This window comes from Phocoena phocoena, chromosome 12 (genome assembly GCF_963924675.1).
Source record: "Phocoena phocoena chromosome 12, mPhoPho1.1, whole genome shotgun sequence".
Classification (NCBI taxonomy): Eukaryota; Metazoa; Chordata; class Mammalia; order Artiodactyla; family Phocoenidae; genus Phocoena; species Phocoena phocoena.
Window position 1 is genome coordinate 39,879,592 of NC_089230.1, and position 22,316 is coordinate 39,901,907.

At 37.8% G+C, this 22,316-nt stretch overlaps 1 protein-coding gene across 1 annotated transcript in view; it reads left to right on the plus strand.

Moving 5' to 3' along the window:
• Positions 1-22,316, plus strand: part of TBC1D32 (TBC1 domain family member 32) — a 176,941-nt gene that overhangs the window by 117,500 nt on the left and 37,125 nt on the right. The window contains exons 27-28 of the mRNA XM_065888749.1: positions 1,352-1,477; positions 15,610-15,693. Of these exons, the coding sequence (XP_065744821.1) occupies positions 1,352-1,477; positions 15,610-15,693 (210 nt within the window). The remainder of the gene's footprint in view (positions 1-1,351; positions 1,478-15,609; positions 15,694-22,316) is intronic.

The window sequence follows — 22,316 nt, forward strand, 5'->3', positions numbered from 1 at the left end:
CGGTGAGAGGCCCGCGTACCGCAAAAAAAAAAAAAAAGCAGGTAATTTACAGAAGAGCTGTATGGACATTCTCTATTTGAAGGAGATGGTGGTGGTTATAAAAGGCAGGCTTACACATGGATAGAAAGAATGACACAGAAGGAAACAAAAATGAAAAACAAACTGCATTTGTCTTTCCAGTCATGTGCCACTAGTGATTTTTTATAGCAGTATAACTGACTCTTAACAGTATTATATTAGTTTCAGGTGTACCACATAGTGATTCAGTATTTTTATAGATTATGCCCCATATAAAGTTTTTATAAGATATTGGCTACATTCTCTGTGCTGTAATTTTATCCTTGTATCTTACTTTACACCTATGGGGGGTGGGGCAAGATCAGTGAAGGGGATTAAGAGGTACAAACCATTAGTGATTCTTAATAGGTTCTAGATAGTTTGTTCTTGGGAAATAAGTAATGTAGATATTCTAAATGGAAACTATAAAAATTCCGTTTTAATGCTGTTCAGTTGTCTTTTACCTAACTTATATTGAGATGCATTTAACATTAATACTCTGCTGTTAATAATATAATTTTCAACAAAATTATCAGCTTTGATATTTCTTGTTTAAAGGTTTTGAGAATCTTTATTAAAAATAATAATTTTCTCCTTTGACTAAATCAGTTTCATTTTTCTCTAGATATTGCTTCTGATTGAGGCCATTTATGGAATATTACAGAATCATTCTGGTCTTGATACTTAAAGAGAATAGATTAGATTAGTACTAAATATCAGAATTATATACTCTTCCAACAAAACAGTTCTTTCCGGTTTGTGTGTATATTAGTGTGCATATGTTTGGTATAATTATATACTCATGATGATTGTATGAAAGAATATGTCTGTAGCTTTGATATGAGAAGGTTTTTTAGTGACCTAATTGTCAAATGTGGAAAGTTGAATAAATTATGATTTATATACTTAATCATATAATTTTATATATGATGACCATGAGGACTGTGTGAGGATATGTAGCTGCTTTTTTAGGACTAAATAAAACCAGTTTAGACCATTGGAATATGTATGTCTTTTTTGTTGTTGTTGTTATATACACTTCTTATGTATGTCTTGATTATGCTCAATTATACTCCTATCTGTGTATATATAGTATATGCATACACACAGGCATACACACACACACACATGCTTTATGACATGTAAGTTTCATGAGGGCAAGTGACCTTGTCTGTCTAGATAAAGTAAAATACTTTTTCTGGAACTTGTAACTGTTTACATAAGTAAGTTGAATACTTATTTTTCAGTGTATCTAGCATGTTTTGTTAACATAACAAGTCATCTTTCTTATTAGACAATGATCTTGGCAAACTTCTGTTGCACTTCAAAATGTCTGATAAGCAAACTGAGTGGATAGAAAACTGCCGAAGACAATTTTGCAAAATGATGAAGGCCAAACCTGATATAATCAGTGGAGGTGGTGAGTATGTTTTAATTTTTGTGAGTTTTTTGGCTTGAAGAGTATATTAGCAGAAGCTGTGTTTTCCTGAAGACTAATACTGGCATATCATATCTAGAATACATGATATTAATTCCAGAAGTCCATTGACTTCTGAGAAATTTGTGGTCCTGGAGAACAAAAATTAAAATTTGAGAAATTACTCAGCTTTCTTTTAGTACTGTTTCAGAGGCCTTGGAAGCTAAATCTACCTTTGCCTAGGTAACAGTTTGCTTGGTTTCACCAGCTTTCACCTAGCTATACCATACTGCTATGTTTTTGGAACTTTATTGAATGTTTTGACATATTTTGAAACTCCGCCACATCTAGCCAAATAAATTTAGTGACTTTTAAGGAAATTTGGGTGTGTGTGTGTGGGGATAACTATGTTGTCTAAACCAGCAAGCAAGTTGTTTTATGTTCAGATATTTATATGCGTGCATGCTTCCTAAAATTATCATGTTTTAATTAACATTATCTTAAATAAAGATAGTCTAAGAAAAAGTTCTGATGTCAGTATAAGCTAGATTTCTTGAAAGCTCTAATTTGAAAATGATTGTCCTCTTTATCAGCCATGCTTTATGGTTTTCATGTTTGTATCATTTGCTGTAAAATTAAAAATGGGAAATAAAAATAAGTTTATATTTTGTTGGAGAAATTATATTTTCAGGGAATATGATATATATGGGCAAGAAATCAAACATTATTCTCCAAAATTTTAGTGTAAAATGAGCAGTTCACCTGTTTCATACGCCCCCAAATATTTTAAAAATAGGCATTAGAAATATATATTTATCACTGGTTGCATAATAGAAAATATTTAAAATAGGTTTTGCAAATGCAAAAAGGTACAGAACAAAATGAGAAAGCAGCAGCTTGGAATATTGTTCAGTTTAAACACCCTAAGTAAAGGTGTAGTTTTCTGAGTTTCTCTCTTACAGGGATGGTGATAAGACAAGAGAGAAATCACCTGTTCAGTCCTATCCATGACTCAGAAACAACATAAACAAGTAGAACATTACCATTAAAACTGTGTTCTATTTGGAATCTGGGGCACTTCCCACAAGATTTGACCTTAGTTCTACATTACTCTGATACCGTGTCCACTGTTAGATTTTGAGCTACTTTCAAAAGTAGATCTTGACCTCTCTGCCCAGCAAGGTCTAGTAGGTTACACAAAACTCAGTTACTTTTAACAGCAACTTTATAAGATAGTCTGCATTTTATGGATAAGGAAACAAAAGCCAGGAAATGTTAGATAACCAGCTCAGTTCACAGTGGCAGACCCAAGAAGTGAATTCAAGCAATCTGAATCCAAAACTCGTGCTTAGTATCAGTTTGCGATACTACCTCTTTGCACCTTCTCTTTACTACCTAATATTTTCCACGTGGGAGGCAAACAATATTTATTAAGTAAACCCAGGTGAGCGTGATACTGATTGAGATAGAAGATGATAAAAGTTTTTAATATCTCCAGTCTCATAGCATACCTGTTTTCTGTCTATAAGCTAAGATGAACTAATTTGGGGGGTAAGCTGCAGAAATACTAAACAAATAACTGCTTTTGTAAGGCAGGCATGCTTATTTGTCTGTGTGCATGCACATGTACGTCTGGCTCTATAATCTGGTTCAACTTGGGTTTTTTTTTTTTGGACATCTTTATTGGAATATAATTGTTTTACAATGGTGTGTTAGTCTCTGCTTTATAACAAAGTGAATCACCTATATGTATGTGTATATACATGACTCTTTTTGAATTATGGTTTGCTCAGGGTGTATGCCCAGTAGTGGGATTGCTGGGTCGTATGGTAGTTTTATATTTAGTTCTTTAAGGAACCTCCATACTGTTCTCCAGAGCGGCTGTATCAATTTACATTTCCACCAGCAGTGCAAGAGGGTTCCCTTTTCTCCACACCCTCTCCAGTGTTTGTTGTTTGTAGATTTTTTTGATGATGGCCATTCTGACTGGTGTGAGGTGATACCTCATTGTAGTTTTGATTTGCATTTCTCTGATGATTAGTGGTGTTGAGCATCCTTTCATGTGTCTGTTGGAAATCTGTATATCTTCTTTGGAGAGATGTCTATTTAGGTCTTCTGTGCATTTTTGAATTGGGTTGTTGGCTTTTTTGATATTGAGCTGCATGAACTGCTTGTATATTTGGAAATTAATCCTTTGTCAGTTGCTTCATTTGCAAATATTTTCTCCCATTCTGAAGGTTGTCTTTTCGTCTTGTTTATGGTTTCCTTTGCTGTGCAAAGGCCTCTAAGTTTCATTAGATCCCATGTTGAACAGTAGTGATGAGAGTGGGAAACCTTGTCTTGTTCCTGGTCTTAGGGGAAGTGGTTTCAGTTTTTCACCATTGAGGATGATGTTGGCTGTGGGTTTGTCATATATGGCCTTTATTATGTTGAGGAAAGTTCCCTCTATGCCTACTTTCTGGAGGGTTTTTATCATAAATGGTGCTGAATTTTGTCTAAAGTTTTTTCTGCATCTATTGAGATGATCATATGGTTTTTCTCCTTCAGTTGTTAATATGGTGTATGACATTGATTGATTTGTATATATTGAGGAATCCTTGCATCTGTGGGATTAACCCCACTTGATCAAGGTGTATGATCCTTTTAATGTGCTGTTGGATTCTGTTTGCTAGTATTTTGTTGAGGATTTTTACATCTATGTTCATCACTGATATTGGCCTGTAGTTTTCTTTCTATGTGACATCTTTGTCTGGTTTTGGTATCAGGGCGATGGTGGCCTTGTAAAATGAGTTTGGGAGTGTTCTTCCCTCTGCTATATTTTGGAAGAGTTTGCGAAGGATAGGTGTTAGCTCTTCTCTAAATGTTTGATAGAATTCACCTGTGAAGCCATCTGGTCCTGGGCTTTTGTTTGTTGGAAGATTTTTGATCACAGTCTCAATTTCTGTGCTTGTGATTTGTGTGTTTAATTTTCTGTTTCTTCCTGTTTCAGTCTCGGAAGGTTGTGCTTCTCTAAGAATGTGTCCATTTCTTCCAGGTTGTCCATTTTATTGGCATAGAGTTGCTTGTAGTAATCTCTCATGATGCTTTGTATTTTTTGCTTTTCTTACTGTGTTTGGGGTCTTGTTTCTCAGGCTGCAGGTTTGTATTTCCCATTGTTTTTGGTGTGTGCCCCCAGTGGCTAAGGTTTGTTCGGTGGGTTGTATAGGCTTCCTGGTGGAGGGGACTGGTGCCTCTGTTCTGGTGGATGAGGCTGGATCTTGTCTTTCTGGTCATCAGGCTCGTGTCCAGTAGTGTGTTTTGGGGTGTCTTTGACCTTATAATGATTTTAGGCAACCTCTCTGCTAATGGGTGGGGTCATGTTCCTGTCTTGCTAGTTATTTGGCATAGGATGTCCAGCACTGTAGCTTGCTGGTCTTTGAGTGGAGCTGGGTCCTAGCATTGAGATGGATATTGCTGGGAGAGCTTTCACTGTTTGATATTATGTGGAGCTCGGAGGTCTCTGGTGGTCCAGTGTCCTGATCTCGGCTCTGTCACCTCAGAGGCACATGCCTGACACCTGGCCAGAGTACGAAGACCCTGCCAGCCACACAACTCAGAAGAAAAGGGAGAAAGAAAGAAAGAAAAAATAAAAGTAAAGTTATTAAAATAAAAATTTAAGTAATAAAAAAAGAAAAAAGCAAGAAGGAAGCAACCAAAGAAAAAACAGATACAGCAATGATAAGCGCTAAAAATTATACTAAAAAAAAAAAAAAAAAAGGACAGGCACAACCCTAGGAGAAACGGTAAAAGCAAAGCTATACAGGCAACATCACACAAAGAAGCATACACATACACACTGACAAAAAGAGAAAAAGGAAAAATATACATCTCTATATTAAAAAAAAAAAGGAAGAGAGCAGCCAAATCAATAAGCATATCTACCAATTATAATAAATTCTAAATACTGACCTAAGATAAACATGAGACCAGAAACAAATTAGCTGCAGAAAGCAAAACCGAAGTCTACAGTTGCTCCCAAAGTCCACCGCCTCAATTTTGGGATGATTTGTTGTCTATTCTGGTATTCCACAGATGCAGGGTACATCAAGCTGATTGTGGAGATTTAATCCGCTGTTCCTGAGGCTGCTGGGAGATTTCCCTTTCTCTTCTTTGTTCGCATAGCTCCTGGGGTTCAGCTTTGGATTTGGCCTCGCCTCTGCGTGTAGGTCGCCTGAGGGTGTCTGTTCCCACCCAGATAGGACAGGGTTAATGGAGCAGCTGATTAGGGGGCTCTGGCTCAGTCAGGCCAGGGGAAAAGAGGGGTACGGAATGGGGGGCGAACCTGCAGCAGCAGAGGCCAGCATGACGTTGCACCAGCCCGAGGCGCACCGTGTGTTCTCCCGGGGAAGTTGTCCCTGGATCACAGGACCCTGGCAGTGGCGGGCCACACAGGCTCCCGGGCGGGGAGGTGTGGAGAGTGACCTGTGCTTGCACACAGGCTTCTTGTTGGCGGCAGCAGCAGCCTTAGCATCTCATGCGCATCTCTGCTGTCCAAGCGGATAGCCTTGGAGCTCGTTTAGGTGGTGCCCTGAATCCCTTCTCCTCGCACACCCTGAAACAATGGTCTCTTGCCTGTTCGGCAGGTCCAGGCCTTTTCCCAGACTCCCTCCTGTCTAGCTGTGGTGCACTAGCCTCCTTCAGGCTGTGTTTACGCAGCCAACCTAAGTCCTCCCCCTGGGATCTGACCTCCGAAGCCTGAGCCTCAGCTCCCAGCCCCCACCCGCCCCTGCGGGTGAGCAGACAAGCCTGTCGGGCTGGTGAGTGCTGGTCGGCACCGATCCTCTGTGTGGGAATCTTTTCGCTTTGGCCTCCGCACCTCTGTTGCTGCGCTCTCCTCCATGGCTCCAAAGCTACCCGGCTCCGCCAGTGAAGGGGCTTCCTAGTGTGTGGAAACTTTTCCTCCTTCACAGCTCCCTCCCAGAGGTGCAGGTCCCACCCCTAATCTTTGTCTCTGTTTTTTACTTTTTTCTTTTGCCCTACCCAGGTACATGGGGAGTTTCTTGCCTTTTGGGAAGTCTGAGGTCTTCTGCCAGCATTCAGCAGGTGTTGTGTAGGAGTTGTTCCACATGTAGATGTATTTCTGATGTATTTGTGGGGAGGAAGGTGATCTCCATGTCGTACTCCTCTGTCATCTTGAAAGTCTCGGTCAACTTGGGTTTTAAATATAAGCAATCTACAGTTATCAAGAACCAAAGATTTTAAAATTATCATTACCTATGCTACATGTTCTCCCCAAAATCTCTACCTAAGACTCTGCAGTGCACAATAGATACCATGTACCTTCATTAATATTTTTTCATAATTATAATATTGAGTGAATGAATTAGTCTTAATTTCTCTATAAATTATACGATCTGAATCCAAAAGGAGGTAGACAAAGGAAATTCAGTTAACAAGAAACTTATTGAGAACCTACTTGTTGACTCCCTGTTCTGCTCCCCACTATGGGCAGCTACTGTCCTTTGTAGGTAATGGTAAGGAGGGGGCGAACAATCCATCAGTAGTCTTCCCAAATTGATTTAAACCCAGGGCATCTAAACAGCTATCAGGAGAGAAAATTTCCAACTTTCTCTGGCTTGAGCTCCTGCTGTTTCCAGAGTTTTCTTTTCCGGGTTTTAGCTTTTAAGAACAAGTGAGACAATGTAGATGTGTAATTGCCTAACATTCCTGCACTCACTTATAACGAGTCACTCGGAGAAGTAATAGATTATATGACCCAGAGCTCACAGGCCGAAGTTAATTTTTTTAAAACATGAGTTAGATTTTTCCTTTTCATGACCTTATTTTTGGTCTGTGTGTATTTTCCACCCTACCCCCAACTATATCTGAGACCTTTTTCCTAGCATAGAACTAACGAGGACATGTTCCCTGAACCTCTATAAATTTCCTTCATTTTCATGTGTTTATTTCATTCAGCTCTGGGAGAGAACATAGTTTCTTGTCAGGAAGGTCTCTGTAGGTCTGATTGACTTCTAGTTTCCCCTGAATTTACTAACCTAGCCTCTTGTTGTCTATCCATTCTAAACATTGGATTCCATCATCAATTGCACGTTTAATTTCTTCTACTCTTATATCTGTCTTTGTAGAGTTGTCTCTGTATAAAAAGAAGCTTCTATTTCTCACATTATCTTCTAATCATTGTTTCCCACTAATCTTTTATTTGTGACCTAATAATTAAATATACAATTTTAAATATGTTCCAAGTATGTTCTTCCTATTTCTGTTCTCTAATATTGATAATATAGTTTATAACTGGAATTCTAGTGTAGGATTCATATAATTTGAGTTGGTCACTAGATAACATGTACAACATGTCTGATAGACAGTGTTGGAAACTGGTATGCTTTATAACTATAATACATTTTGTATAACTGTATACTTCAAATGCTCAAATTATCACAACTTGGACTCTTAAGAGTTTTTGTTTAAGCTGGCCTCTTTGTCCTTTAAATTTTAATTTATTTTTTCTGTTTTCCTCTGAAAGAATCCTGGCATAGTAACAGCAATGAGGTCATCTAGACTCACTTTTTCGGCTCCTAAACATAGTTCAAGGGATTCTGGTTCCTTTCAGTGGGGAGAATAACGTTAGGGGCAAAATTTGAGCAACAGTGTGCATTAGGTGCCTCCACATAATCACTTAGGATAAGATGACATGAGTCAAGTGTCCTCTTTAAAAAAAAAAAAAAAAGTGGGGGCTGTATTTTTGTTTCAAGTTTACTTCTGGCTATATATATTTTTTAATTTTCCTCTGAGCATTTAATCTAGTTTTCTCATTTTGTCCTGCCATTTAGATTTTATCTATATGAGATGCCATGGAAAGTATTAAAATGTATTCTTCTTGCATTCTCTTTTCTTACTGCTGTCACTAGTATATACCTAGTACAGTAATTGAAAGAAACAGCCTGGTTCCCTTTGACTTCTCTCTTTCTTTCATCCTCTGACTCTCATGTACTTGGTTACCATGTCTTAGAGTTTATTCTTAATTTTTTTTTAATCTTTCTTTCTCATCCATGTCCTCTGCTACTACTTTAATTCAAGTATTAACCATTTAGCAACTAAATTATTGTGTGAAATACATGATCATTTTAGGAAAACTAGAAATTATAAACAAAATGAAGAAACTGATATTTACCTGTAATCTCTGAAGGATAAGGTTAGCACTAAGTTAATTTTAGCCAAAAAGATTTAATACCTACCATACTATTTTCTTTTGCCATTTCACTCAATACAGTATTGTACAGAATTTTCCATGTCAGTGAAAGTGCTTATACAAAGTAATTTTTTTAAATATCTTTTTTGGAGTATAATTGCTTTACAATGGTGTGTTAGTTTCTGCTTTATAACAAAGTGAGTCAGTTATAAATATACATATGTTCCCAAATCTCTTCCCTCTTGCATCTCGCTCCCTCCCACCCTCCCTATCCCACCCCTCTAGGTGGTCACAAACCACCTAGCTGATCTCCCTGTGCTATGCGGCTACTTCCCACTAGCTATCTATTTTACATTTGGTAGTGTATATATGTCCATGCCACTCTTTCACTTTGTCAGTCTACTCATTTATCTATGGATCTGATTCCTATAACACTTTCCTTTATCTCAGTTGGCCCCCTGGGATCCTAGCCAGTTACTGTTTCAAATATACAGTAATGAGACCAAAATCTTTAATAATTTAGGTTATCTGATAATATCAAAGCACTAGTAAATCACTTAAAAAAAAGACATATACAGCCTGCTATAAGCAGAAACAGAGACATTAAAGCTCATGAAAGAAAGCATAAGAGGTGCTATGATGATAAAAGCCTGAGGCCTGAAAGGAGGATCCCTAATGGCTGATGCTAAAGGGGCAAAAGCATCAATTCCTTTGTTTTTCCACTCACTTTAACCTTGTGAGCACCATCATATATCGTTATTGGTCTAGCCTTAATTGCATTCTTCGTGTGGTATTTGCCCATCGTGTGATTCTTTTACCAAAGCTCCTTTTTTCATACACCCTCTTCTTGGCATAATTAACCAAGGGAAAGAGGAATTCAGCACAATTTCTAATCCATCACCTTCTGAATCCTTCTGCGCTTCAGCTATACCATAACAACTCAAAGTTGTTTTGTACCCATGGACTTTAAATTGGCCTGTCTTCTATCTACTTATGGTTATAAAGCAGTTGTACTTGATACAAGCAGATAATTCTCTAAGACTCAATATTAATCACATGAATAATATAAGAATAAAGAATGATTTCAAATAGGCTAAGAATAAAAAATTTTTTACGTGTGATTGTCTAATTTATATGATGGAACTTACATCCAGCCTTTAAGGAGTCTAAACATTCATAATGAAAAAAGTACAGAGATAATTTCTACTTTTAAAAGATGGAGTAGATGATCTTTCCCTTTTCCCTCATCCTGTGTACAGCTAAGATTTCTGGATATCATCTTATGTTTTATATGTGACTCTGGAAGATGGAGAGAAGGCAGACTGGCTAGGGACCTTGGGACCTAAGGAACAACTCAGAGGTGATGTTTCTTGGGTTTTCTTTTTGCCTTGTATATCCTAGGCTGAGTAATTAAGATTGCCAACAGATGCAGGAAGAAAAATGAGGGCTGGGCAGTAAAAGCCTGCTCTCTCTAACCAAAGGACCAGGAAAAGGGCAGTCTACCAAGACAAAATTTGTAGATAGTGACCACTTTAATCCAGACAAACACCACTTTAGAAAATATTGCCAACAAGACTTGGGGCTCAGCCTGGACTTCCATTCTCAGCTGCCAGTAATGAGGCACCCCTGCCTCTCCCTGGTAGGATGGTATCGGAGGAGACCTAGGTAGAGAGTTAGGAATTTCACCATCACCCAATGGTAATAAGGCCACCGTCTCTCCTTCCCCTCCACACATGTATTTGTTTCACACATGAAACAAATTTTAAAATACAAAGTGTCAGCAAAGAAATATATAAAGAAAACCCAAAAGGAAATTTTAGAACTGAAGAATTCCATTCCCAAAATAGAAAGCTCAATGGATGGGCTCAACAATAAAATAGAGGGGACAGAGGAAAGAATCAGTGAACTTGATATTAAGAGAGGAAATAGACTGAAAAATTTTTTAAAAAGATTGAATCCCAAAGTCCTGTGGAACCATAACAGAAGATCTAACATTTGCGTCATTGGAGTCATGGAAAGAGGTTGGAGCTACAAATGTATTTGAAAAAATGATGGCTGAAAACTTTCCAAATTTGGCAAAAGACCTAAGCCTGTGGATTCTAGAACCTCAAAGAGGGTAGACCCAAAGAAGTCCACACCAAGACACAATACAGTTGACCCTTAAACAACACAAGGTTGAACTGTGTAGGTCTACTTATACACAGACTTTTTTTCAGTAGTAAATACAGTACTAGATGATCTGAGGTTGGTTGAATCTGTGAATGAGGATAAGGAGGGCTGACTATAAATTATATTGGGTTGGCCAAAAAGTTTGTTTGGTTTTTTCCATAAGATAGCTCCAGTGGCACTTAGTTGTCTTTAACTTCATTCGAAACAATTTTGTTAGACTGTATTGTGACAGCTGTCACATCAGCGTGCATTTAAAAACAAAACTTATCAAAATTGATGAATTTTTGTGTAGCCATTTTCATATTGAAGATGAAAGAAAAAAGCCACATCTTCGGCTTTATTTCACAAAAGGTAAAAACCCAACCAAAATGCAAACAAAGATTTGTACAGTGTATGGAGAAGGTGCTGTGACCGATCGAATGTGTCAAAAGTGGTTTGCGATGTTTCATGCTGGAGATTTTTTTCTGGACGATGCTCTAGGGTCTGGTAGCCCAGCTGAAGTTGATAGCAATCAAATCGAGACATTAATTGAGAACAATCAACGTTATACCACACGGGAGATAGCCGACATAGTCAAAATATCCAAATCAGGCGTTGAAAATCATTTGCACCAGCTTGGTTATGTGAATCGCTTTGATGTTTGCGTTCCACATAAGCGAAAACAGCCTTCTTGACAGTATTTCCACGTGAGCTTCTCTACTTAAATGTAATGAAAACATTCTGTTTTTAAAACAAATTGTGATGGGCAATGAAAAGTGGACCCTGTACAATAATGTGGAACGGAAGAGATCATGGGGCAAGCAAAATGAACCACCACCAACCACACCAAAGGCTGGTCTTCATCCAAAGAAGGTGATGTTGTGTATATGGTGGGATTGGAAGGGAGTCCTCTATTATGAACTTCTTCCAGAAAACCAAACGATTCCAACAAGTACTGCTCCCAATTTAGACCAACTGAAAGCAGCGCTCAAAGAAAAGCATCTGGAATTAGTCAACGGAAAATACATAATTTTCCATCAGGGTAATGCAAGACTGCATGTTTCTTTGATGATCAGGCAAAACTGTTAACAGCTTGGCTGGGAAGTTCTGCTTCATCCTCCGTATTCACCAGACATTGCACCTTCAGATTTCCATTTGTTTTGGTCTTTACAAAATTCTCTTCATGGATCAATTTTCAATTCCCTGGCAGACTGTAAAAGGCACATGGAACAGTTCTTTGCTCAAAAAGATAAAAAGTTTGGGGAAGATGGAATTATGAAGCTGCCTGAAAAATGGCAGACAGTAGGGGAACAAAATGGTGAATATGTTGCTCAATAAAGTTCTTGGCGAAAATGAAAAATGTATCTTATTTTTACTTTAAAAACCGAAGGAAACTTTTGGCCAACCCAATACATGATTTTTGACTGTGCAGGGGGTTGGCACCCCAATCCGCCCTTGTTGTTCAAAGGTCAACTGTATAGTTAAACTTCTGAAAATTTAAGACAAATCTTGAAAGCAGAGAGGGAGAAACAACACCATAGCTACAAGGGAAAATCAATGCAAATGACAGTGGACTTCTCCCCAGAAAAGATGGAGGACAGAGGAAGTGGCATGACATTATTCAAGAGCTGAAGGCAAAGAACTGTCAACCTGAGCTCTGTGTTTTTTGAAAGTAGCCTTCAGGAATATTGAGGAAATCAATACATTCTCAGGTGAAAAATATGTCACCAGCAGACCTACCCTAAATAAAGGAATTTTTCTACCTCTGTCATGTGCCTGCAACCTCCTGTTCATCTATAATTGTACAAACTTTCTTTTAAAAACAAGGAATGAATATAAACTACTTGAGAACATTGAGAAAAATAGTCTGTGCTTATAATTTGTATAAAAAGTGAACATAGTTGGATGTGGTGAGATTGTAAAGTGCTTGAAACACATTAGTAGAGTTCTGACTTCATGGAGGGTAGAGAGATGAGAATTGTAAGTTCTGAATACTGAAGTGTTCAGGAACAAACATCTGGTGGTTACATGAAGGATGGTGATTGGGAAAAAATTGCACGCATAATGTAATTGTCTTGTGATCTGGTGATGTGCCAGCAGTGATAAAAGATGAAAGAATTAAAGAGTGAATCCCGGAGAAATTTTGTATGTTTTCAAACATTGAACTTTTTGGAACCAGCTGCTGTTGTGATGGCAATGCCAAGGGAGAAAACAGTCAATATCCAAGTATCCCTGAATAAGCTGCCTTCAGTTTTTCCTCATCAGTAAAACCCGTGTCCTCTTTTATTATATACGTATTATAAACCTTGGTTTCGTAGTCTACTAATGTCATGGTCCAACCCTAGGGAATAAGTATAATTAAAAGGACATCTCCTAATTTAAAGTCCTTTTGAAATTCCAGGTCTGTCATTTAAAATAAAAATCCATTTAAAACAATATTCTGAGGTTTACTTTCTGGATAGTAATATCCTAGAGTTAATTTACTCTTGAAGTTAAGAAATGTTTTATGTGAATTAATTTCCTTGAGTCACAGATAATGGAATTTTTAGTGAATTGACAGTCATACTGAGACAGCCACTGTAGTAATTATGCAGTTTAGCTACACTTACATTTGGTTAGTTAGAAAGATGATACCAATAAATTGTAGCCATGGCTTCAATTACCATATATGGATTAGTTTTTAACATTGTTCCATGGCTTAGCTTATCCCTCAAAATATTTGGAAGTGCATAGTGCTGTTCATATGGGTTGCTGGGAAAAGCAAAAATATTGGAATCAGCAGAAATTCAGAACCTTCTCTAGGTAGTTCAGTGATGTCATCCTTATATAGGATGCATAGAATTACTTTATAAGCCTCCAATATATTGATCTAATAACAATTTCATATTTCAAGATCAGTGCTTGCTGGAAAGTAGTATGCTTTGCAGAGTCTGCAGTTAGTCTGGTGACTCTTAAGTTTCAAATCATTGTGTTTTAGCAGCTTCAAAGATGTGTATTTTGTCTTCATTAACATATGTTTAGCTGTCTGATGGCTAAACCTGATTTCAGGCATTGGATTCAAATAACTGTTTAGCAGTGTGCTGTGACTTTTCCCATTAACTCAGCCACTTTGCTTAAATGCATAATTTGTAACAAACATATGGTTGTGCTAAAATGAGAATAATTATAGTTGAATTTTAAATGGACATTTCCACTTAAAATTTTTATATAATCTTTGTTACTAATGTATATCTCACACCTTATTAGGAATGATTGTATCTAAATTTCATCGACACACTCTGAAAAATTATAATCTCAAGAGACAGCATTAGGTGACTTATAAACAAACATGTAGAAGTTGAAAGCTCTCACCTAAGGGCCATTATTTACATATAGGTTCATAGAAAAAAAATTTTGAAAGATTTCTCTAAGAGTGGGAGAATTTGTGCCTATGTATGTGAAGATAAAACCAATCTAAACAACTATAAGTTTAAATAATCTACAATACTGGTGTCCTTTCTGATCCTCGACTATTGCATTTTCATACTTTTAAATATTCATTTCAACTTGAAATCAGAATATGAATAGAGTTCCATGAATAAAAAATTTCATTTTTATCTTGAGATATAGCTCAAGCTATATCATGAGATGTAGCTTGTTAGACCTATAGTTGTTGGAAAGCATATGTTATTCTTCTTTGACTTTAGATTTTTGACATGTTTAACACTAATTTTCCTTCATGAATTATATCTTTAAAATGCACTTGGATGTGAAAAAGGGTGCATTCAGTTAATACAGGCCATAGTCAGAATCCTGAATATAACTAGGGCACAATTTTAAAAGGTGACTAAAACTTACTTTCTGTAAGTGTAAGCATATCAGTTACCCTCCAGATATATTACTTTCCAGCAAAAATAATTCTAGATTGCATATTAATTATAATCCACCTGGTTATATCTATTTGGGAAGTAATATATGCAAATACTGTGGCATTATTTATATACTATTACATTGACAGGCATCTTTTCAACTTTTCTTTAAATTAATAAACTTAGAGCAGTTTTAGATTCACAGCAAAGTTGAGTGGAAAGTACAGAAAGTTCTCACATACGTTCTATCCTTACATATGTACAACCCCTCCCCCCCACTATCAACGTCTCACGCCAGAGGGGTACAGTTGTTACAACTGATGAACCTACACTGACATATCATTATCATCAGGAGTCCAAAGTTTACATTAGAGTTCACTCTTGATGTTTCACATTCTATGAATTTTGACAAATGTCATAGTAATGACACGTATCCACCATTGTAGTGTCTTACAGAAGAGTTTCACTGCCGTAAAACTTCTCTGCTCTGCCTGTTCATCCTTCCCTCTCCCCAGCCCCTGACAAGCCTACTTTTGATCTGCTTGCCTTGAACAGATACCGTCTGTTGCAAAGTACATAAAACACATAATATGTCCTGCTTTGAAAGGGATGTGAGCTATGCATTGATTCTGGTCTTGGAGCTCACATGATTTTTTTTCTGCATGTGTGAATGATGATGGTAAGATATTATAGCCTAGTTTGTGATTTTTTTCTGAATTGAAATCATTTAGCAAATTCTGAAGTAATCCTTAGAGGATCTAAAGATAACAGATGATTCTTTTCCAGTTTTATATTGAATAGGTTCTCAGTGAAGCTATTAAAATTTAGTTTACATTGGAAACATTGTTATGAATATTGCAATGATGTTTTGAATTGGCCCCCCTTAAGAGCATAACTGTGAAGAAGCTCTGATGACTTTAACATCCTAATTATTCTCTTGTTTATTACAGCTTTAGTAGAATTACTTGAAAAATTTGTCCTTCATCTCTCTGAAAGCCCATCTGAATGCTACTTCCCCTCAGTGGAATATACAGGTACAGTTTAAACATTTTTGTATTTTGGAAAGTGCTCAATGTGCAAATAGATAATGTTTCATAGAGGAGTGTAATTAGACACAAATATGCGCAAGGTTTTTTCACCCTAAAAAAATCTCTCCCTTTGTGCCATATACATTCCAGATATCTTTCAGTTTCTTCTGTGCAAATGTCTGGGTTTCCTTGTAACTTTCTAGCTTCGTTTTTGAGCTCTTTTTTTTTCTGTCTACCCATTAAATATTGTTTTTCCTTAAGGCAGTATCTTCCAATGTCTTTCACTCTTCTGTTTTTATCCACTAGGAGATGATTTCCTAGTGATCTCATCTGCTTGTACTGTTCTACCCACCTTATATATTGATGACTTCTAAATATACCTCTTCTACTCAAAGATCTATAAGCTTCATTCTCATATTTCCAGATGCTTAATTGGTAAACATCACCTGGATGTGCTAAAGAACCCTCAAGCTCAAAATGTCCACCTTCTTGTACATCACTGAGATACATCCTCCTCCTACACTGTCTATTTTTGTGGGCAGTGCAATCATCTGTCCATCTAAGCCAGGTTCCCCCCCAGTCACCAAACTGTATTCTGTGTTCTTAATATAGCTCAAATTTATCTACTTATATCTATCTCTACTCTTCTTTATGTTAGTTTAGGCCACCATTACTTTTTGCCTAGGTTATTACAACATTCTCTTTACCTGATGTCTCTAATTGAAGTCTCATTTCTTTTCAGAGGTATTCTTTATGCTGCTTTCAGAGTGACCTGTGAAGTGTAAATCTGACCCGCTCTTTCCTCTACCTCTTAGAAGCTTACCATTGACCACTGCATACAGTTTAATCTTCTTATCATAGTACCCAAGGCCTTATGTTACTCTTCTCCTTTCTTCTCTAGCATCATCCCTTTCTCTCCACGCCTCATATTTGTTTTTCAGGGGCACTAAACTATTAGCAGCATTGCCAACCTCACCCTCTCTTCTCCAAATACACATTCATTTATTCAACAAATGGATATTTTCCTCTGCTGTATAATAGAACTGCTGTAAGCACTTGGACACATCAGTGGACAAAAGAGAAAAAAGTCTTGCCTTTACAGAGTTTACCTTCTGATTGGAAGACAAACAATAAATAAGTAAAAAGATTCAGTATGTCAAGTGGTATGGTGGTAAGTGAGAAATGCAGAGCAGGGAAGGGGTCTAGGAAGTGCTAGTTGGGGGTGGCAGTTCCAGTGTTAAATAGTGTTCAGACCAGCAGAAATTGGGAGCAAGATACATGGATGTTTCCAGAGGGAGAGACTTCCAGCAAGTGACTAGGAAGGAGATTAGTACAGCTCAGAAGGAGTAGGGGGGAAGGATTGTTGGTGTTGAAGTTAGAGAGGAGAGGATGATATAGGTTTTTTGTTTTTTCTTTTTTTTTTTTCTTTTGGCCATACTGCGTGGCTTGTGGGATCTTAGCTCCCCAACCAGGGATTGAACCTGTGTCCTCGGCAATGAAAGCACGGAGTCTTAACTACTGGACTGCTGGGGAACTCCCTGATCTAGGGTTTTTAAAGTCATTGCAAGGTCTTGAACACAGGAGTGACATGCTCTGATTTACATTTTTAAAAGATCACTATTGCTGCTGTATCAGGAAAAGACTGAAGAACAAAGGGCTAAAGCAGGGAGATGAGTTAGGAGGCTATTGAAAAGATGAAATGGCAGTGGCTTGGATAAGGATGTCAGTGGAGTTAGAAGTACTTGGATTCTAGGTATATTTTGAAAATAGGACCAACAGAATTGAGTAACAGACTGAATATGGGGTGGGAGAGAAAGGAGTCAAAAGACCCAAGTTATTGATCTGAGCCACTGGAAGGATGGGATTACCAAACACTGAGATAGCGAAGAATGGGTAAAGAACAGGTTTCAGAGAGGAGATTAGGAGCTTGCTTTTATGTTATGTTTCCAATACTTACTACACATTTAAGTAGACATGCTCTGTACATGTTGGCTGTTTGAATCTGGAATTTAGGGAGAAGGTAGGGCTGAAAATACAAATTACTAAATCATCAGCTTAGTATATAAAGCCAATACACATCTCTTTGTCATGTTTTTCTCATATTCTGACTTAATGTCTAATTCCTCACGTGACAGTACACTCCTGTAAGGTAGTTTCCTTGTCTTACCTGTCGTATCCTCTGCACCTAGAGTAACAGTGCCAATAAATGTTTGACAAATAAAGGAAGAAATGGGGCTTCCCTGGTGGCGCAGTGGTTGAGAGTCTGCCTGCCGATGCAGGGGACACGGCTTCGTGCCCCGGTCCGGGAAGATCCCACATGCCGCGGAGCGGCTGGGCCCGTGAGCCATGGCTGCTGAGCCTGCACGTCCGGAGCCTGTGCTCCGCAACAGGAAAGGCCACAACAGTGAAAGGCCTGCATACCACAAAATAAATAAATAAATAAAAAATAAAGGAAAAAATGGATAGAAGAATGAAGGATAAAAGCTTTGTATACTGTGTCAACCAGTTGGTTTACTCTATTGTCTGTTAAAATTAAAACACTTAAGATTTCTGAGCATTGATTCATCTTGTGCCTTAGGACAATGAATTTAGTAACTGTGTAAAGGGTGAAGAACTAAAATTCCCCAAAGGTGAATATCCAGTGCCTGGGGCTCAGTAAATGAAGACACAGTGAAGAAAAAGCAGAGAGGTAGCATAGGCTCATAATAGATCATCATGGGATATTGCCCCTCTTCCTCATAAGGGTAACATGACTTTTCTGTTTGCTAAAGAAACCATCCTTCAAATATGTGTTATTTATTCAAGTTAGACACAATGTGTCAAATCTCCATAAAAAGAAAAAAATTTTAAAGATACATTTTCAGTCTGGCTCAGACTAATTTTTTTAGCTCTGTTATTCATCACTGCCCAAATACATCCTGTGCATTCATATCACTGAACCTTTGTTCCTACTGTTCCCTCTGGAAAAACCTTTTCCTCCCCATGACACCCATATGATAATGTCCAACTGCACTGTGAAGTTGCAGCTAGAATGTCACCTACCTTCTTATTCCCAGTCAGAAGTCCCTCCTCTGTGCTCCTGTTGCATTCACATTAAACTACCATTTTGATATATATTATATTGTATATGGCTAATTTAAATTATTTCATTAGGTCTCAAATGCCTCTGTATCTTTAATATGGCATTTGAGATATTTTTATTGGGTTACATATACATACTGTTACATAGCATCCATATTCACACAGTACATTTGTATAACAATCCTAAATCTATTGGGATTTACAAAAATACATAGGAACATATACCTAATTAAATCATAGTGACATCTAATGCAGATTTGGGAAAGGGATAAAAGTGATCATAAGAAAATGAAAGCAAAGAAATGAGAGGAAAATACAAGGCAGAATTAAACAGAAATTAAGGTAGGTGAAGGGAATTGGTAACTATTGACCACTGCTTGTGAATTAAATAGAGTGCCGAGGCACCTGATGTGCATTATATCATTCAACCCTGTAACTACAGTTGCCCCTTGAACAACATGGATTTGAACTGTGCAGGTCCCCTTACAGGCAGATTGTTTTCAATAAATACATACTACAGTACTACCAATCCATGGTTTGTTGAATCCTTGGATGCCGAACTGGGGATAGAGAGGGCCAGCTGTAAAGTTATACTCGGATTTTTGCCTGCATGGGGTTGGCGCCCTAACCCTTGTGTTGTTCAAGGGTCAGCTGTACTCTCTGAAGTAGGCATACTCATCACATTTAAAATCAGGAAACTGAGGCTCAGAGGGAAGAAAAGAGAAATTGTCAAGAGAATTTTGAGGAAAAGCATCTGTGAAGAAAATTACAACTTTATGAACAAACCTTAAAAAGAGTGTGAAAAACATACAGGGATTAATGATCAAGTCTGTGAGTAAGAAAGGAAACAAGTAAGCAGTGGTGATCATGGAGATTTGCATGGCCAGGGTGGGTATCGGGCTTCCCTTGTGGCGCAGTGGTTGAGAGTCCACCTGCCGATGCAGGGGACATGGGTTCGTGCCCCAGTCCGGGAAGATCCCACATGCCGCGGAGCGGCTGGGCCCGTGAGCCATGGCCACTGAGTCTGCGCGTCCAGAGCCTGTGCTCCGCAACGGAAGAGGCCAGAACAGTGAGGGCCGCATACCGCAAAAAAAAAAAAAAAAGTGGGTATCTCTTGTCTTCAGTATGATGGTCTTCAAATTCTGCAGCTCACTTTGGCACATTGTTCTATTGGGTCGTATTTTCTATAGATAATTTAAAATTAACATTATGTTGTATATGTTATCTGAATACTCAACAAGGCTGATTGCTCAGTGTACATGCATTTACTACCCTCTGTTATATTTCTAAATTATGCTGAGGGAGATCTCAGATGTTGGCTTCATTGAATGTATTAACTAGACAGATAAACCCTGAATGTGAATTTAAATTCTTTAAAGGCTCCAGCGGAACAGCTATCCACTGGCGTTGTAGAGTACAGATGAAAGTAAAGTGGCTTCCTGTTGATTGATTGTTATCCTTTATCATTTATTTTTTGGCTGGTGGAACAGTGGTTTTCTATTATAAAATTTCACTCTATTTACTTTAAATAACCAAAAACCATGTTTTGATATAAAAGATGTTTCAAAGCAGACACTGGATAGATATATTCAATGTTTTTTCTTGTTTCTTGGAATGAGAAATTGATTGGCTTCTTAAAAATGACAGCTTGCTAAACCCTAAGGTAGCTGAAATTAGAATAACACAGTCATCCATCTGTTGTTAGCTCCCTCAGGATGTCAATCCATTATAAAATTTGCAAATTCTGGAAAAATCAAATTAGTTTGGCTGTTTATCACCTTAAAGAAAGAGGACAAACAGATAAAGTTCTGCACACTTGTGGTTTGTAACTCCATACAAGTATCTTTCCAAATCCTAACAGGCATTAACCATTTGTCAGCTCATTTCCCTGGGATGAGTTGGAGATTTTTTCCTTCTGCATTTGCTTCTTTGAAATGATAAATTAAGTAGTCCTTTCAGGGTGGTAAATATTTTAATTTTATCCTTTTTCTCTTTATGTTATTAATCAAAAGTTTGGAAAAAATATCAGAATATCATTGTTTCACCTTTTGATTAATATATACAGTTAAATATCCATTATACTTCCTTTGGGTATTCAGCAAATATGCTCTTTTCTGTTTTGCATTTATGGAGCGTGTTTGTGAGTATGGTCAATAATTGGCAAGGAGGTATATAATATGAATGACCCTGTCCTCAAGGAAGGGAAATAGGACATATACCTAAAATGATGGATTAAATAATTTGCAGCGTATGGTAAAATAGAAAATAAAGAAATGGAAAACTGACATTTTTCAGCTGGCTACTTTGTTTCAGGCAATGTGCTAGAGCGTTTAAGTATGCTATTTGAATTGAGGTTTTGTCAAATGAGGGGTTGTGTGGTATGTGCCACAGGTGTTCAGTGGAAAGAGTGATCAGTGTTGACTAATGCCATTATGGAAGATTAGGGGAGGAAGCAATGATAGAGCAAGAGGAGTGGCACTAGTGCAGCCTCCTGGGCTATTACAGCTGAAAGAAATAGGAGAGGCGAAGAGTCTGGCAGGCAAGGGCAATTGTATAATCAAAGACGTGGAAAAGAGTAATGCTTTTCTCCAAATAGTGCTGACTATATCACGTGGGATGCTGAGACTTAGGCTAGTTTACTGGTCATAAGGAATTAAATTTTATGGCAGTAAAAATTGAATAAAATGGATAGATAACCACATGTTTAAAAAGAAGCAACAGAACCTTCAGGCTTACTTTGGGGAAGGAAGAAGAAGGTAGGAGGAAATGGACTGACTGGTTGGTTTCTTTGGGTGGTGAGAGTTCTCTGGCTTTACTGCTGATATAGCAGGGCTTCAAGAGATTCAGTCAACAGCCAAGCTGTAACTGCTCCTCTAATACTGGATTTGTCCCCCAGTGGAGATACGGTTTATTCTTCTGAAAATTTATTTAGTTTCGCACTATTAGCCAAGTGCCAGGCAGAATAGATTTAATTTCTTCTACCACTGCTCTGTGCTAGCTTTCCAAATTAAAAGTAGAACAGAATGTATTACCAAAGTGAGTGATTTCAGTCAACATTCAGTTAATTTTTTCAACTCATTTTGTTTTGAGACTATTATATTTATAATGAAAATGATTGGTTATTGCAAATAATTAATGCTGAGATTGAATTAGGCATTGTTGAGTAGGGTAAGTCTGATGCTATAGGTGTCATTGTTTGGTTGGCCTTTATTCAGTAACTTATTTTATTGTGCTTCACAGTGACTCTGGGGTATCCTTTTGTTTCTTGATTTCAATATACAGAAAATTGTTTGTTTATTTATGGCTGCACTGGGTCTTCGTTGCTCCATGCTGGCTTTCTGTAGTTGTGGCGAGTGGGGGCTATTCTACTTGGCAGTGCACTGGCTTATTGCGGTGCCTTCTCATTGCAGAGCACGGGCTCTAGGCGCGCGGGCTTCAGTAGTTGTGGCTTGTGGGCTGTAGAGCACAGGCTCAGTAGTTGTGGTGCACGGGCTTAGTTGCTCCTCGGCATGTGGGATCTTCCCAGACCACGGCTCAAACACATGTCC